The following is an 18,429-nucleotide window of genomic DNA, read 5'->3' on the forward strand; positions in this document are numbered from 1 at the left end:
AGAACTGGACTGTCCCTCTGGCCTCATGGAGACTGATCAGGACACAGCCACATCCTTAGCAGAAAAAGTCTGTTGCCTCCAGTCTAAGGCTGTCCCTGCTCCTCTTCTCTCCAAAGTCCCATGTGGAAGCCCTAACCCCCAGCACCTCACTGTTGTATCCCGTACGCGAGCAGAAAATCAAATGGAGACGTGTGGAGTGCACTTAGATGGTACTTTATTTTTACCTGCGCAGGGGCGAACTCCCAGGGTGCCCGTTAAGGCTGCAAAGGGGAGTCGCGCCGAACGCTCACAGGCTAGCTCTTTTATACGGTGAGAAGCAAGCAAGCAAGTTACAAAAGTGGGAGTTGCGGTTATCTCTGCATAGCTCTGGGGTCAGGAGGAACTATCTGTCTGTCTCCTGTTGATAAGAACCATCTGTCTGTCCCACTTAATTTGTACCCTCAGTTTAAAGATAAGGGTCCAGACCCGAGATGAGTCTGGCACCCAAAGTTTTATGGCCCTCTAATTGGCTGTAACTCAGAATAAGCCCTCTGCAAATCACCTTTACCCTTACTTTGGCCGACAATGTTGTTTCTCTCCCCTATCTATTCTGGTGACCTTCAAGAGGTTTTCTGCTTAGCAATGCTTAAAATTGGCTAGCCCTCTTTCCTAGCTCTCAACACTCACAATGTGACTGTATTTGGAGATGGGGTGTTTAAAGAGATAACCAAGTTAAAAAGAGGTCATTAGGGTAGGTCCTAATCCAATATGGCTGGTGTCTTTATAAGAAGAGGAGATGAGGACAGAGACACGCACAGAGGGCAGACCATGTGAGGACATGGGGAAGACGGCCATCCAAGGCCAAGGAGAGAGGCCTCAGGAGAAACCAACCCTGCCAACACCTTGATCTTGGACTCCCAGCCTCCAGAGCTGTGAAAGAATCATGTCCAAAGTGTAAGCTGCCTCCCGTCTTTGGGATTTTGTTAGGGCGGCCCCTGCACACTCATAGAACAGGCCCTCTGCAGCTCCACTTGGGTTCAGAGGCCCTACCCAATCCCAGCTTTCATTGCCCACAGGCCTCGCCATCTGTCTGCCTTCTGTGTGGCTTCCTTCCCACTCTGCCTTCTTTGTGGCTTCCTTCCCCCAGGCTGTCTCTCCTCTGTCTCCTGCTCTCGTTCTGGAGGTTTAATAATAGTGCTGCACCTCATCTGTTCCGGATACAGTGTCTCATTTAGCTCCATCCCACAGCCCTTCAAGGTGGGTGCTATTATTAGTCTGCTCATACAGACAGGCACCCAAAGCTGGCAGAGGGGAAGGAAGTTGCTCACAGCCACATCACTAGTGTCAGAGATATCTGGCTGGTCCCGGCTAGGGCAGAGCCTTGGCCAGGTCTCAGCACAGGCTCTGGCCACAAGCTGTATGTGGGCAGGGTGGCGTGGAAGCTGAGGCCATGCATATGGAAGCCACTGAATCCTCCTTAAATCAGAAGTCAGCAGCATTAGTCCCCATTTCCTAGGCAAAGAGGTGAGGGCCTCCAGGGGCTAAGCCACTCAAGTGCTACAATAGGGGAAATCAAAAGCACCTGAAAAGCTGTAAGGGCAGCTGGACTGTGCAAGGCTTTGCACACGAAGGGAGGACTCCAGCAGGGCCTTGGGGGAAATGTTACAGGGCCAAGCTGCTCACAAGGCTCTTTGGACAATCTGCCTCTTCAAGGAGCCAGGCTGCAACAGAATGAAATGCCTCCTCCCTCTGACTCCTGCAGGCGGAGTGCTCCTGTAGCAGACACACTCCTCAACAACAGGAATGCTGCCGGAGGCTCAGCAGCCCCCTTGTCAGCAGAGGTGGGGAAATACGTGCAGAGTAATGATTATTTCTTGAAGATTCACAGGACTCTGTAACTAGACTCAGATTACGGTGAGGGGTGGGGGGGTCAACAGACTAACCCAGCTGGGAACGAAAGGAATGAGAAACTTCGTACTCCCCCTTGGATCCCTTCTGAAACCTAAGCACCCACCCCTTGTCTCAATAATGAAGATGCCCAGACTCCAGACTCTCTTAAGATGGATTTGACAATTAGTCCTCCCATCTTCTTGAGCTAGGCCTTCTTGATCAATAAACATTCCCTTGTCCCAGACTTTGTTCTCTTGTGTATTGACCATTCTATTGAAGCATCAGGCACACAAACCCTGGGCCCATAACAAGGCCTAACTCTTAGCAGTGCTGAATTATCTATTAAGTTCTTAGACCCACAGTACTTAGAGAGCCCTTGCAAATGTTTCAATTTCTTTTAAATTTAGAAGGAAAAACATGTAATTTAGCCTAAGTTATGTTCATCTCTAGGCCAACTCAGCTGTAAAATATAATTTTTAATTTTTTTAAATGGAGGAGGGGACTCATGAAGGCAGAAGTGCCCGAGGCCCATGTAAGTCACTGTGGGGTGTGCTTTTAGAGTGTTTCTTGGGTTTTTTCATGCTAGGGTCTGTCTCCTCAGCCTTGGGTGTCATTATTAACTCCTCTTCTGTTACCATGTCCCGGGAAGGGAAGCTGGGGTTGGGAAAAAGAGAAAAAAACAGCGGGACCAAAGGATATTCGCATGCCTTTGTTCACAGTAGCATTATTCATAATAGCCAAACGGTGGATGCAATATGAGTCCATCAACAGATGATGGATAAGCAAAGTGTGGCCCATCCTTACAATGGAATATTATTAAGCTACAAAAAGGAATGAAGCTGTGATACATGCTACAACATGGATGAACCTGAAAACATTTTCTAAGTGAAATAAACCAATAATATTTTTTCCCTATTTTAAAAAAGTTGGTTTTATAGAGGGAGAAAGAGAGAGAAACATCAATTTGTTGCTCCACTTATTTAAGCATTCATTGGTTGATTCTCGTATGTGCCTTGACTGGGGGTTGAACCTGCAACCATGGTGTAGGGGGATGATGCTCTAACCAAGTGAGCAACCTGGCCAGAGCTTAGCCAACAATTTCTCAAATGCATAGAGCTCTGTGTGCAGAGAGCCATTCCGAGACCTCTCGGCATTCAGGTGGGCTTAAGAGACGGATTTCATGGCCTCTCCCCCAGCTTAAACTACTTTATGCTGTAAATTGTAGGTTTGCTTGAATGGCAGAGTATTTCTGGAGGGTCACACACAGGCAGTGCTAGGGAGGAAAGCTAGGTGGCTGAAAAAGCTGATAGAGGGGAAGTCTGGCTTGTGTGAATAATTCCACAGGCTCTGGGGCACAGGTGCTGTCCCTGGCTATCTGACCCCCGGCCCCAGGGTGATGGGGCAGAGGGGTGGTGACTTCGAGTATGACAGCCTGATGGCAGAGATGGTTGGGAAGCGCAGCTCTGGATTGGTCAGTCTGCACATAGAAGGCCTGCTCCTTGGCAAGTCTCTAGGTACTGGACACCCTTGGGAGGAGCTGTCCCTCCAGAGCCAACAAGACCCCAAGATATCAAAGCCTCCGAATACAGAAAATAAAAGACCTGGTTAACATGCAAAGAGAAGGAGCAGCCCAGCCAAGGGTCCAACAGGAAGGCTGGAGCAAGACTGGGGGCTGGAAGTCACCATCCCAGTGGAAAATGGCAGATCTAAGATATGGAGGAATTGGGGGGTTGGGAGCCCCCCCGGAATTGGGGGGTTGGGAGCCCCCCCAACCCACTCCCATGACTTCAGCCTTTGAGCATCATCTGAGAGGGGCTGAGGAAACTGTCAGGACCCAGCCAGGGCTCTGCCTGTGGCGTCCCCTTCTGGCCTCTGGCATACTCAGTTACTGATGGACGTCTGTCCTTCCCACAAGACCAGTGCTTCTCCAGTGGTCTGTAACAAAGGACCAAGTTTTGGGTTTCACCTCTTTAAAAATTTCTAATCTGTTGAGAAACAACATGTGGTTCTCTATACACCCAGTGACTTCAACAACATCCTAATTGGTTTAGAACCGGGGCAAGGAGATGAGTCAATTGAGGATGTAGAGACAATGTCCAATTGCTTTACATCCTTCTAAACACTTCCACTGGAAGCCTGTGCCTCTCTTGGTGTGGAAGACCATGAGCAGGGCAGCACTGTGAGGACAAGGACGGTGTAATTTTGGCTGGTCTTTGTGCTCTCAGAGCCAGCACACAGGAGATTGTAAAGGGTTGAATTGTATCCTCATAAATGTATATGTTACAGTCCTAACCCCCAGAGCCTCAGAATGAGAGCTGCTTGAGGAATAGGTTTGTTGCAGATGTAATTAATTAAGATAAAGTAACACTGAGTGGAGAGGGCCCCAAACCCAATCTGACTGATGTTCTTATGAAAAGGGGAAATTGGGACATAGACAGAGGGAAGATGCCATCTTAAGATGAAGGCAGAGGTCTGGGTGAGGCTACCAGAACCGTGAGATGCCAAATTCCCACGCGAGCAAACACACAGATTTTCGGGTAATATCTACTTAAGAGTCCACAACACACTCAGCAGGACAAAACACTAAAGGGAGATGTCTGCCCCCAAGGGCTCAGCACTCATGAACAGGACAACTGGTCTACCGTGCACATCAGACACTTGGCAGAAAGCCCCTAAGATTTTTGTTTTTTTAATTGAGGTGAAATTCACCTAACAGAAAATTCATCATTTTAAAGTATACAATTCAGTGGCCTTTCATACATTCACAATGTTGTGCAACCACCACTTCGTCTAGTCCCAAACGTCTTCATCCCTTTCAAAGAAAACCCTGTATCCATTAAGCAGTTGCTCCCTGTTCCCTCCCACCACCCCCAGCCTCTGGCAAGGTCTCATCTACTTCCACATGTGCAGAATCACACACTATGTGGCCTTTTAAGTCTGGCTTCTCTCACTGAGCATCATGTTCTCTAGGTTTACGTACATTGTAGAGTGTGAGGGAGCTTCACTCCTTTTCACGGCTGAGTAATAAATATTCCAGTGTGCCAATGGACTGACTGGCCTAAAATGTTTTACACAGTGAATATGTGAGGACTGAATAAGAGAATGGTTGGAAGGACAGAGACAGAGGACGAGTGAACTGTGGGAACAGAGAACAAGTGGCCCAGGCCCTGTGACCCTCTGTTAAGGCCAGGAGTCTGGTGGGGAGTCTGCAGTTAGTCACGGGGGTGTGGGGAAGGAGGGACATGGGGTACATGATGTGGCAGGGTGGGGGTAATGGGTGAGGAAAGTAAGCTCTGTACGAGAGTAAGAACGAGAGGAATGTGGGGCTGTTGGCAGGGGATACACAGGTAGCAGACAGATAACCACCAGGGGACAGACAGGGTGCTATGTAGTGAAAAGGCAGATCTAGGAAGCTGGGAGCAGTGCTGGATGTACAGCGCAAAGGGAACTGGCTCCTTCCCCGGCAGGTGGAACCTACAGGGGCTTAGGACCAGGGCTGACCTGCTCCCCTCTCCAGGCCAACTGAGGCAGCGCTCCCCCTGCAGGTTTGGAGGGGCAACACCCAGACCATGGCAGGATGGAAAGCAGGATTCTGCCCTTGGAACACCATCACCAGCCACCTTGCTTCCCTTTATTCCAGGTGCAGCTGGCCAGCAAATTCATTGTAGATTTTCACAGACACAGACCTGGACCAGACCTGCCCAGTGCTGTAAACACCAGCTGTGGGGAGCAGGTTTCTCTCCACCTGAGCACCAAGGGCAGGGAGTCTTGGCTGCACTGGGAAGTTTCTAGCTGCACATGGCAGCTGGTATAAAAAACAGCCAACTAGGGCAATGTTAGCCCCCGGGGTGGCCACCTAGGCAAGGGACCCATGAAGGGGTCCCACCAAACAAAGTCCCAGCTTGCTTTTATGCTCTGCCATTGCTGTCTTGAAATTCTTATTTTTTTAATAACTTGATTCTTGTGATAAAATACATATAACATACAATTTATCATTGTAACTGTTTTTAACTGTACCGCTCAGTGGAATTAAGTACATTCACATTGTTGTGTAACCATCCCCACTGTCCATCTCCAGAACTTTCTCATCTTCCTGAACTGACACTGTCCCCATTGAACACTAGCTCCCTCTTCTCCTCCCCATCCCCTGGCTCCCACCATCTACTTTGTCTCTATGGGTCTGACTCTTCTAGGGACCTCCTGTGAGTGGAATCACACAGTATTTATTCTCTTGTAACTGCTTATTTCACTGAGCATAATGTCCTCAAGATTCATCCATGTTGCAGTGTGGGTCAGAATTTCCTTCCTTCCTCTTTAAGGCTGGATAATAATTCATTGTATGAATGGACCACACTTTATCTAAAATTCTTGATTTTGAACAAAGGGCCTCACATTTTAATTTTGAAAATGGGCCCCACAAATTATGTAGCCCAACCTGCTGGCCTCTGTCACACTAAATCGAGCAGGGTATATATGTCCTACCTGCCTTCTTGGAGGACATCCAGGAGAGACTTGGACAGTCATGGCCTCTTCCTTCCCCCATCCTTCTCCACTGTTGTCCTTGACATGCTGCCCACACCTCTCAGTATGACTGTTGGATTTCTAAGAATGTAACTTGCATGACAAAGAGGAGGGGGAGAAGGGAGGTAAGGGGGGCTCAAAGGGCACGAGAAAGGGGTGGGAGAGGGGACATGGTGCTTTATACACGTCATCCCTTTTTAAAATTAAAAATGTTTAAGGCTGCATCTTCATGTGTAATTTCAAACTGAAGGGTTTGAAAATAACTTGCAGCCCTGGCCAGGTGGCTGAATTAGTTGGAGCATCATCAGTACACCAAAAGTTTGCAGGCTCAATCCCCAGGCAGGAGTGTATGAGAGGCAACTGATAGATGTTTCTCTCTTACATCAATGCTTCTCTCTCTCTCTCACCCCCCTTCTTCTCGATCTAAAATCAGTTTAAGAAAAAACATATCCTTGGGTGAGAAAAAATTAAAAAATGAGAATGACTTGTGAAACACTGCAATCTTATTCTTTTTTCTTCAGTCACAGAAGCAGATGAGTGGAATGTTTTAGGATTAAAAAATTTTCCAAAAAAAAGGAAGTCAGAAAGCCTATTTACAAAGCACAGCAAAGGTCTGCATTTGTTCTTCTGTGGGTCTGAGCCCCAGATGCTCCCACAACCACCCACCTTCCTCTGGGTTTCATTTTCTCTCTGTGCAGTGCTCAGACCTTGCTACCTCCCTCTCCTGAAAGACACATCCCTTTCACAGATTCCCTCACTTATTCACTTTTCATCTTTACCTTGAAACAGCTGCACTGTGGTCAATTTGCTCATCACCCCCACCTCAGCCTTCTCCATCAGGGCATACACCATCACCAGACACCCTGTAAAAACGTTTTAACATGTCATTGCCCCATCCTGGCCCCAGCCCAGCAGGTGGAATTTAGGTGGAAAGAATGAGCAAAGGGACAAGGCCACTTTCAGCAGGAGCAACAGCCCCTTGGAGGAAATGAGCACCAGTTCCCCTTCACCCTTGGCATGACCCTGGCATTCAAGACTCCCCACCCCCTCCTTCCTCAACCCTGCCTGTTGGGGAGACTTGTGAACCTTTGAGAGACACCCTGGCCATGGTCCCCTCTCCAGGTAAAGGCCTACACACCTTGTAGATTGTGCTAAGAAATTATTGAAGTTAAACCAAAAAACCCCAAAGACATAGGGATGCAGGGGTAGGTCCTCAGAGCCTCCAACATGAAAACATCCTGTTCTAGGCAGTCAGTCCAGTAGCAAGAACTTGCCACCTGGCCCAGGACTGGGCTTCTCAGGGCTTGGAACTCTGGGTGGGAGGACTCAGAAGCCATCCCCAGCACCACAGGGGAGATGCAGCAGCAAGGCTTTGTTAAAACCACACCCACTTGAAGCACCCTGTTAAACCTCTTGCTTCTCAAAGTGGGTCCCTGGAGTATGGGCCCCACCTGGGGCTGATTAGGAATGCAGAGTCTCAGGCTTACCCAACATGCTGGAGATGAATCTGCTTTTACACAGCCCACCTCCCCCAGCCTGGGGGAAGGAGGATGCACTGTGTTCAGAGAAGCCCTGCTCTCCGACCCATTGGGAAGGGCTGGCACCCAGGTCCCTTCTCCTCTGCAAAAGTGAGATGACACCTGGGACTCCCTACACCCAAGGAGATACCCAGAAACCTCAAGAGCCCCAGCTGGAGGCCCTGAGCTGGCCTGTGGGTCTGAGCACACAAGAGACACCCTGAAGCACCTCCCGCTGGAGTGTGCTACTTCTTCCCCAGGCAGGACGGGCCTGCCCTCTATGACAGACACAGACTGGACATTCTAAGGCTTCCCCAGAAGTCATGGACTGTTTAGCCAGATCTGGAGAAAAGGAGATGAACAAAAGCTACAGACGACACACACACACACACACACACACACACAAAAGAAAACCGTGAGACTTTAGAAGAGGCCCATGTACGGGTTCAGTGGAGCCCACGGGCTGTGGGTCAGCGTGGGGGCTTGCTACCCTCTGCAGACTTCTGGATGCTTCTTGGATTCAGAGCAGCTGTGGTAAGTGTGGTACCTTCTTGATCTATTTTCCCTTTCAAAGAATTCTGTGGGATGGGTGTTACAGATTCCATTTCAGATGGGGACACTGAGGCATGGACACTCAGTGTCTTGCCCCCAGTGCACACTGGGGAGAGGGCAGAGCTAGGATTCAAACCTAAGTCTGTTGTACTCCATCCGCCTCTGGGTAAAAACTTGCTTTCCCATCACCAAAGGAGATTAGTAGTGTCAGAAGACAACTCAGAATGGCCACAGGGCTTAGGTGTGAGGAGCAGAAGGACAGGAAACTCCCAGGGACAATGCAGGAGGCCCAAGAACATTTGAACATGGAGAAGAAGGGCCTGTGAGTCTCAGGGGAGGTGGCAAAACCTGGGCAGAGGCAGAGGTCTGTGGAAGAGCTGGTCAAAGAGCAAGTCACAGTACCTTCCCTGAAGCACCTCTAGCTGGGCCGTCTGAGGATCCCTCTCTCCTTGCATGGGCCAAGGCCATGCCTGGCACACAGGGAGACCTTGGCAGATGATAGCCCAAGCTTACCTAGGAGGAAGGCACCCACAGCCTCGGCTTGCGCTCCGCTGGTGCTGGCTGCTGACACGGTGCACACCATCACCCTACACCACCACATCTCAATGACCCCACTTCATTTATTACCAAAATATCACAGAATTCCAGTCATAGTCACATACAGGGCTTAACACAAACCTGATACCTGCAGAGAGAACTAAGTATTCAGACAATCGAACGTTTGGAATTATTAACACCCCAAACCATTATCACTCTGTACTCCAAAAATAAGCTTTGAGAGCTTTGGAAACTGAATTAAAATGTCTACACAGCTATGAACAATTGTTTAATAAAACTTTTTCATGTTTCCATTACATGTAAATATATCAATTTGGCATCTCTATAAAAACTCTGAAAATGGTGCAAAAGTTTCATTCTCTTTGAGAAAGCCATTGACAAAAAATATTCACACTTCACTAAAATTTTGAAAAATGGTCTTCTTTCAAAGCTTCTTTATTAATCTGAAATCTCCTGAATTATCAAAATCTAGGTTTGCTTTTTCTTCTTAAAACACTAAAGAACATTTATGCACAAGGATAAAAAGGCAAATGGGGAGATGGAAAACTGAGAAGGGCTCCCCCGCCGAAAATTTAAAAAAAAAAAAAAAAAAAAAAGCTAGTTACATAAGCATCCTCACAATAACACAGTGGGCTTCATTTTATTGTTGACTTTTGGACAGCAGTGTCACACTTTATTGAAAACAAACCCATGTAAAAACAAAGTTAAAATGAAAAATGGTATCTGAAAAATAAATTACTTTATATAAAACAAATCAGTGACTTAAAACACCAATGTACAAAATGTCTACCCACCTACTATACAACACGGGGATCAGCCAGTAGAGCCCCCGCCCCCAGAGCGAGCCGCTGTGAACAGAACATTGCGTGTGAAGAGGTGGTCCTGACCAACGGACAACCCTTCTCTCGGGTTGGGGGGTGCAGTGCAGCCCTCTCCAAGCCACTGCTCAGACCATTGGTTAGCCAAATATAGGTCCTGGCAGTGACTTACAAGTGTTTTCTTTTTAAAAAAATGACTAAGCAGAAAACTGAACTATGTTACCAGAAGGTTGTGGAAAAGTAGCCACTACAATCATTAGAAGTCGGAGGCAAATCAAAAGGTTTAGAACCTTCAACCCTGCAGAAGACCTGGGATTTAGGCTCTACTGCTGCTGTTAAGGGTCCATTCTCAAGGCCACACACCACAAAGCACTGGCGACTTCCGTTGGTGGCTGGCCTGGGGATCTGATGAAGGGGAGGGACGTAGGTGCCTTAGGTCCTGGGAAGATGGGAGGAAGTTCAGGTGCATGGCTGGGGTGGGGAGTGGGCAGCTTATTCTTATTCTTTTTTATCCAACCCAGGAAGGCTGCAAAAAGCACAGGAAAAAAAAATCAGGCTGAATCAGATAGGGAACAGAACAGCTGGGTAATGCTAGCTTTGATTTTCAAGCTCAACAGCGGCCTCAGGTCAATGGCCCTCATTTGGAGGCCAACCAGAATAAGGTACTGCCCATCACTCTCACAGGGTTCCTCTACTTGTCTGACCCAGCAGGGCCCTCTCGGCTGCCTGGTGCAGCGCTGAGAGACCGGTTTCCAGTGCTGACACCAGGTGTGCACTCTCAAAGGTTAAGGTAGCTCTTTGACAAGGGAAAGACTCGCCTTCTGAACAAAGAAGGCAGAGCCCACCCAGCACCATCTGCTGATGAGAGGTACAGCCAGTGCAGAAAATCACAGCCTAGCCTATTACACTGAAAGCTAAAGAAGGGCAGAGCCAAGGGTGAAAAATGGGCAACTCCACTGGAACCAGGTTCACAAGTTTGGAGCTGCTTAGCCTACGACTGTTAGGGGGAGTTACACAAGCCAAGAGGATTCAATCAAAGCCTACAGTATTTATGTACCAAACCAAAATTCCAATAAATTAGCTTTATCTACTCTTAATTCTTTTTTATCAAATTCCCAAATACGAGCATTCATTTTGTGAAATACAAATATGATTGATCTACGTCAAACTTTTAAAATGGTTTCTTTCAGACTGTGACTTTAAAAAATGGCTCTTCCTTTTGCAAACAAGCCTGGTTAAGACACAATGAACTTTATGGACACAGGGCCAGCATCTGGTACCTGGATGGGATGACAGTTGTTTTTCAGGAGAAACATATCAAAAGCAGAATCCTGCCACACACCTGCACATCCAAACTCCCAAAGAAACACAGTGGGGTTTTAGCCAGAAGGCTGTGCAGAGAGTGACGGGGTGACCACGTAACGTGAGAATTCGACTGACCTGAGAAACTTCAGGCAGCTTTCAAAGGCTCACATGCACTTCACATCTCCTCCTCATCCAAGCTGGCATCAGAACCATCAATATGGTTCAAATAAAAGGGAGGGGGGAAAGAAGCTGGGGTGCTAGCTGGGGGCCCAGCGTCATTTCAGAAAATGAGCAGAGTGAGGGCTGACAGGAATGTGTGTCGATGAGGTGGTTTGAGAGTCAGTTTCAGAAGTGGGACTCTCACCTCTGAGAGGGTGTTGGCTCAGGGCCGCACAGCCTGAAAGGCACACTTTTCCAGAAAAACATCCCACTGGGGCAACACAGCAGGGACCCCTCCTTAAGTTGAGTTCTAGGAGGAGGCATCCAGCTACCTTTGACTCAGGACCTGAGAAATTATGCTGGAGGGAGGCGACCCTCCATGGCACAGGCCAGCTTATAAGATGAGGCCCCAAGGTATGAACTCGGCCTTTAGTGGGAAAAGAACATAGCAACTTCTTACATATGGAAGGATAATGCAAGCATCTGGCAGCCCCTCAATAAGGTATGAGGATAACAGGGCGGGGACAAACAGCCTTAAATTTACCAAGGGCTTCTCAGAACATTGATCTGCCCCCACCAAATAAATAAATAAATAAATAAACAGACAGATAAATAATGCTGCAATTCCATGATCTCGGTAACTAAAAAACAGCCTATCATTATGTGTTTTAGTTTCATGTCAAGTTAAAAACTGCTGGTACTAAGTTATCTTGTTTTTTATTCTCCCTGTACACTAGTTATTTATAAAAATCAGATCATGCTCTGAGGAGTTGCCTGGAGAACAGGCCCTGGCTGCTTGTCAGGCCCTCTCTCGCACTCTCCCAGCTGGCTCCCCATTTTAAAAAATACCACCTGTGACTGCACAGTCCGACATCACAGATTTGTAACTGCTTTGTCTTGAGGCAAGTTTTTGTTTCTTAAGATCTTATACGTCCTCCCTGAATGCTAAGCTGTCTGTACCTCACCTAGCCAAAAAGAAAGAAAAGGTAAAATAAAAAACAAAACAAAATTTGAGCAAAACAAAATCAAATTTAATGGTCTTAAATGCAAAAGTAAAAACAAAAAACACAAAAAAGCAAAAGAAAATTAACAGAACAGAACAACCCAAAATGTCAAAGCAATTATGAAGAGAACTTTGAGGGTTAATCTTTAAAACTACAAATCAAAAGGTTTTTCTGTTAATAGATAATTGGCAAGAAGTACTTTTCTGCTGAGTGTTCATATGAAAGCAAAGTTTCAAAACAAAATCCAACTAAAACAGAAAAGGCTAGCACTCACAAGAAAGGATGCGAGAAATACAATGCTCAAATGTTTGTGTTATTAAAAATAGAGCTATCTTATGCATCCGAGCTATGTTAAATTCTCTCGGAAACTGGAGAAATGGCCGTGAACGACAATATCCAATGTGTGGGGCGCAGTGCATGCAATGTGTGGGCAGGGACTCGGGGTGTCAGAGCAGCAACACATCTTCCAGCATGCCTGGGCTTAGATCTGACTCAGGAATATATGGAGTTTCCCTGAAACTCTTTGGTCCGTTCCCACTGATGCCTGGGCTTAGGAAACACTGTGTCCTCCTCTGGAGGGTCTGGCCTGGCATGTGGCCCTCTTCCCCAGTGGTAGCCCACAACAGATGGGCCCAAGGCCAATGCCAGGACCAGTCGGCAGAGCCCGGGGCTGAGTGAAGAGGGGGTGGCAATGGGACCTGCTTGGGGAAGCAATTTCGTGTCAACCAAAGCAGAAATCGCTTAAAATGTTGAAGCAGTTGAGAACGTACACTCAGCATCTGTCTAACATATTTAGATTAAAAATGAAAACTAAAAGGTTGTTTCTTTTTTTTTTTTTTTTTTTATCCAGTTTGTGGAGACACCGAATGAAATGGGTGTTAGACAGTCTCAGGAGTTAAAGCATGCTTCAGTTTCACCACATCCCGAGGGACTGGGGAGTCAACGCAGGCTACTTAGATGTCTGTTTCATATATATTTTAAAGGAAATAACTTAAGAAACTTAAAGTTGGTCTACCATTGTGGGATTTCAAACATTTGAACATGTCGGTTGCATCTCAGAGTATAAAAACCTTTTCACTTCTCATATAGACTAAGACAAACACTTGTGAAAATTGGCGCAAAATGAGTTGTACACTAACAAAAAAGTTTCAACTTCTTCACTCTGAATTATCTATTCCGTACAAAAAAGCATGAGTGAGTTATTTGTGGGACTTGTTGGTTTTGAAGGAAACCTGTAATATTTTGTCCCCCAGGCGGTAGCCGTTCAGGCTGGCTATGGCCATCGCGGCTTCTTCATAGTTTGTCATGGTCACAAAACCAAAGCCTTTGCACTTGTTGGTGTTGAAGTCGCGAATCACTTTCACATTGGTGACAGCGCCAAAGGGGCCAAACATCTGCCAGAGGATTCCCTCATCAGCATCTTGACCAAGGTTGTAGATGAAGATGCACCAGCCCGAAGACGCGTTGCCTGGGACATTGACACCAGAAAGCCCACTCATGTGATCTACACCCATAGGGGAGAACCTAGCAAACAGAGAGCACAGCATTCAGGTCAAGGTCAGTGTGGGCCAGTGTGCCAACATCACTGGGGGAGCAGGCTGGGAGCCACAGGACTGGCTGAGGCCCTTCCCTCTCTCCTCAGCCAGGAGTGGAATCCCAAGGCTGACACACCCCACCAGGCACCAACAAGGTTTCTTCTTTGTAACCAAGAGGAATTCAGTATAGTGGCTGAGGGAGGCAGTTGATTCTGAGGAGGGACACATTGCGTCTGGAAGGTCAGAGACTCAGCTGATTTCACTCAGACTGATGGCCTGTCAGTGGCTGACCAGCTGCTCCCTCCACCCCTCCCATGATGTGTGTGGGAGGGGGTTCCTATTAGTCATTTCCATGCTTCCCACATTCCAAATGATGGAAGATTCTCCACACACTCTGAGGGGCTCTTACACCCTCAGACTGCCCTGGAGGAAACACTTTCCTCATACTCTGTGTGTATGTGCTGGGGAGGCCTGCATCTTTTTCTTTTCTTTTTCCAAATTGTGTACCTTCCCTGGTCATGACCTGCCATCTCCAAGGGCTCACAGCTGAACAGTGCCTGGTCACACATGCCCCTGTGGGGGACCACTGCCAGCACAGGGGAACTCCCTGCTAAAGCTCTGGGCATCTTCTGTGGCTGGTTCCCAATAGCCCAGGAGGTCCAGGGGCCGAACTGCAGGGTCATTGAACTATACCAAGAATGTGTTCAAAGTGACACGTTTAGTTACATCAAACTAAATCTTCTACCAATGTGTTGCCATTGCAACAAGGATTAAGGCAGACGACAAAATTGTTACTGAAGCTATGTGGCCCTCTAGATGGTTCACAAATTAAAAGGTCATGGTCTCAGGTCAATTTAAGAAGATCTGAGAGTGCAGCATCTGTGAAGCCACACATGCAAATGGAGCACTACTGCCCGCTCCAAAACAAAGTGGGGTTTCGTGCTTTGGGGCTTATCTAGGGGAGAGTGGGCCGCTTCAAGGGCCGTTAAACAGATTCACCCTCTGACCAGATGTGACCCTAGGCAGGGCGACCAGCCCCTGAGGTACAACCAAACCAAGGGTTGTATTCAACACAGGATTTGAAGAATCCAGACACATCATTTGCCATGGTTTTGATTTGGCAAGAATAATTTTAAACAGCCACACCAGAATGTCTGAATTGATTCAATAACTCTGGTAGCTTGTCAGTGATCCCGAGTCTGTCTGGGATGATGGTGAGACCTCAATAGCACTGACATGGTGGTGGGAAAAAGGCACCCAGCCAAATCTTAATGAAAACTGGAAAGGGGTTCCCACTTTTAAAAGGACCCCTTAAAAGGACCTTATTTCCTCTAAGTTTTGTAGGGTCCCAAATACGGACCTGACTTACACAGTTAACCTCTTTATGTAGCTATTATACAGCCAACGATTTGATGTAATATTTTACTGCCTTTTATTGACAGGATTCTCATTCTTATGAAGCTTTGTTAATTAGTTTTTCTCCTGCTAATTGGAGCTGATTTCTTCCATCCTGAGACTATTTTCTCTGATGGCACAAAAGGATGGCCGACCTTCCTTATCTGGGGCTCTCCTCAATGTGAAAAGAACAGAGGCACTCTCTCCTCTTCTGGGTCTTTCTCTCTCTTGCTCTTATCTTTGTCTGCCTTCTGTGGTGAGTCTTCCCTCCAACCTCCCTCCCCTCATCCCACCACGTCCTCCATCTCTTTCTGCTCTGCTCCTCTGGCCGTCATGATCCCTTGCCTGTCTGGCCAGCAGTCCAGCTCCTCTGAGCTCCCCTTTCTTTTATACTCCTCGTTGCTGTGACCAAGCCTCCCTCTCCTCCTCTGGCTGCCCCTGGTTTTCCAGAGTTACCTTGCCCGACAGGCAGTCAGGGCTGTGCTATCTGACTTCCACACTGGCTCTACCTCCAGATTTGCTTCTGTCTAAGGACACTCACCCTGGAGAGCTGGCTCTGGAACCTGACGTAGCTGAGAACTCTGGCTTAGGGGCTGTGAAAATGACACCTTGCTAAATGGCATCTGTAGAAATGGGCAGGGCTTTGCCCAACCTCACTGCTTAAAACAAAGATGGGAAACCCGTCAAATTGTAGAGAAAAATCCTTAACATACCTGAGTAAGCCTTGGTGCCACTTCTTGAGGGCCTGACAAAACCCAAATGGCCCGTAAGTGGAGATGGCTGTGATTGGTGAGGGCTCACACACCCTGATCCTGGAGGCCAGGTTACTGACTCAAACTGTCCCTGTTCCACTAGGTCCTGGCAACTGGAATCATTTTCAGTATAGAAAGACTAAGGAATATGGGAAAAATGTCCAGTTTTATGATGGAGCTTTTAAACAGAGGGCATATAGTGTGTAGACACCAAAATAACTCCATGAGGTAGGTGGATGAGAAAGGGCTGCCTTGGGGCTGATGATCAAATTGTCTAAAAACCCTTTAAAAACTCTAGAAGGAGAACAGCTCTCGCTTGGCATACCTAAGGCTGCATCTTTTTCTCACGGAGGTAGAATGATCTTTTACTCTCACAGCTCCACCCTGGTGCCACTAGAAACCACATGCTGGAGTGCTGTCACCATCTTGTAGATTCCAATCAAAGACAACACTCGGTTGAAAAGATGTGGCTTTTGTACAGATACCTTTATGATGGAGACCGAGACATGAAGACACGAAATGATTCTGAGCGCAGCCCTCCGATGAGATCAGTCAGGCACTCCCAGTGCTTCCCACTGCGTGCAGCTACCCAGCCATTGAGGCTCTAACAGCTTTCAAAGCATGCAGGCCATGGTGGGAAGAGGCTGGTAGGTAACTGAGAGCACTGCCCTCCTGACCCACCTGAATCTCTGTGCCTGGTGATGCACGGGGCCTCCGAACCGTCTAGCTGGCGAGTGGTACAGCTGGGAGAGCAGGGCCATGTTTTTGTTCTGGTTGGGGTTGGCAGCAAACTTCACTGTAATGGGCTCGGAGGAACCTGGGGGTTTATGACCATTGAAACTGGTAATTGCCTCTTCTGCTTCCGAACGTTTGTCAAACCGGATAAACGCAACCCCTCTGGACAAACCTTTTTAACAAACCAACAAAAATGGAGTTAGGGTGAAAAAAAGCAAGGATTTTTTAAAAACTGAAAAGCAAAAGTCAAGTCAGTCAGTCTACTGTGGTTCAAAATGGATGCCTGGTTAATGAGATAAACAAAAATTAAACCTAAATATGGAAACAAATGAACAAATTAAAAAAAGTGACTAATAAAAGATTAAGGTTTCAGACTTTCTTCTGAGTTTCTTGGTGCTAGAAGATATTTTGACGACAGACATCCCAAAGAGACAGCCACATTAGAAGCAATCACATCCCCCACCCCATCACTATTCCAACACCAGGGGCCCACTGCAGGGTGGGAGCCCCGAGGGGCTGGGTCTGAGGAACTCCGCCTGCGCTCTGGACCCTGCCCTGCCCGCCCTGTCCTGCCAGCACGCCCAAGAAGCTGCAGTGTCTCTGAAGGCCTATTGTGAAGTTGTGAACAAGGAGCAACCTGGCCTCACAGCCTGGACAGGCCTTCACAGCCTGCTGCCCTTCCAGCAGCCTGACAGAATCCCTGGTTATGTGGTGCCCAGCTCGCCTTTCCCCTTCATCCTCAAAAGGCATGGGGTCCCAGGAACCAATCCTCACCCGAACAGCTCTTTCCTGCCATCATCTCCCTTACCACTATATGATCCTGGGACCTCCTGGGCCCTGAACTGCCCTCAAAATCAAGTGAGGCCACTTACTCTTTCCCCCTAAACTACACAGGCACACATAGCAGTGCCACAGCCCCCACAGGCCCCTGGCAGGTTAAGAGTCACTGCCTTATGCCCACTCCACACCTGGTCCTATTCCTGCATGGGACGGGCCAGGGCCCCCTGGCGTGGCTTCCATCTGCCTCAGGAGGCACCCTCCCTAGCTGCCTAGGCTGAAGCACAGTAGGTAAACCCTGAGTCCCTCGACACAGCAGGAATGCGCCCAGGCTGCCTGAGGTCCAAGGCCCAACTGCTAAAGGCAGTGTCTGGACAGCTGGCACAAGTGCAAGACCAGAACAAATCAGTGGGAGAGGGCTCAGCTGCCTGCACCTCCCTGTCCATCCATATTCTGGGTATGGGGGGACAATGAGCAGATCTTAGCCCTTGGAGAACTCAAGGAAGGGGGTGGAGCTGGGGTGAGGGAATCTGGAGCCACAGAAGAACCTGGCTCCTTCTCCTGAGGAGAAAGAATGGGGATCAAATGTGAAGATCCAAGTGTAGTGGAGAGATGACAGTGAGGGCCAGTCTGAGGGTAACATTGCTGGGCTGGAGTTACAGGTGTCACTGGTGGGGTGGCTGTGGTCCACAGCCATATCCTAGACACTCATCATGCCTGTTAGTCACAGGCTGTCATAAGTCACATTTCCTTCTCTAGACAAAGGCTTTCGGCACGTGGTCAATGAAACTGATAAAACCAGGACAGCCCTGTCTGATGAGGCTCAGTGGGTTGGGCATTGTCCTGCAAACCAAAAGTCGCAGGTCTGAATCCTGGTCAGGGCACATGGCTGGGTTGTGGGTTCGGTCCCCAGGTGGGTCATGTGCAAGAGG

The 18,429-nt window shown here is 47.9% G+C and overlaps 1 protein-coding gene across 1 annotated transcript in view; it reads right to left on the reverse strand.

The window, feature by feature from the left end:
* Positions 1-12,308: 12,308 nt before the first annotated feature.
* The window catches only part of ELAVL1 (ELAV like RNA binding protein 1), a 33,023-nt gene continuing 26,902 nt past the window's right edge, over positions 12,309-18,429 (reverse strand). The window contains exons 5-6 of the mRNA XM_053910987.1: positions 16,667-16,892; positions 12,309-13,827 (exon numbers count right to left, since the gene is read on the reverse strand). Coding sequence (XP_053766962.1) covers positions 13,503-13,827; positions 16,667-16,892 — 551 coding nt within the window. The 3' untranslated portion in view covers positions 12,309-13,502. The remainder of the gene's footprint in view (positions 13,828-16,666; positions 16,893-18,429) is intronic.

The sequence above is a fragment of the Desmodus rotundus genome, chromosome 9 (genome assembly GCF_022682495.2).
Source record: "Desmodus rotundus isolate HL8 chromosome 9, HLdesRot8A.1, whole genome shotgun sequence".
Lineage (NCBI taxonomy): Eukaryota > Metazoa > Chordata > Mammalia > Chiroptera > Phyllostomidae > Desmodus > Desmodus rotundus.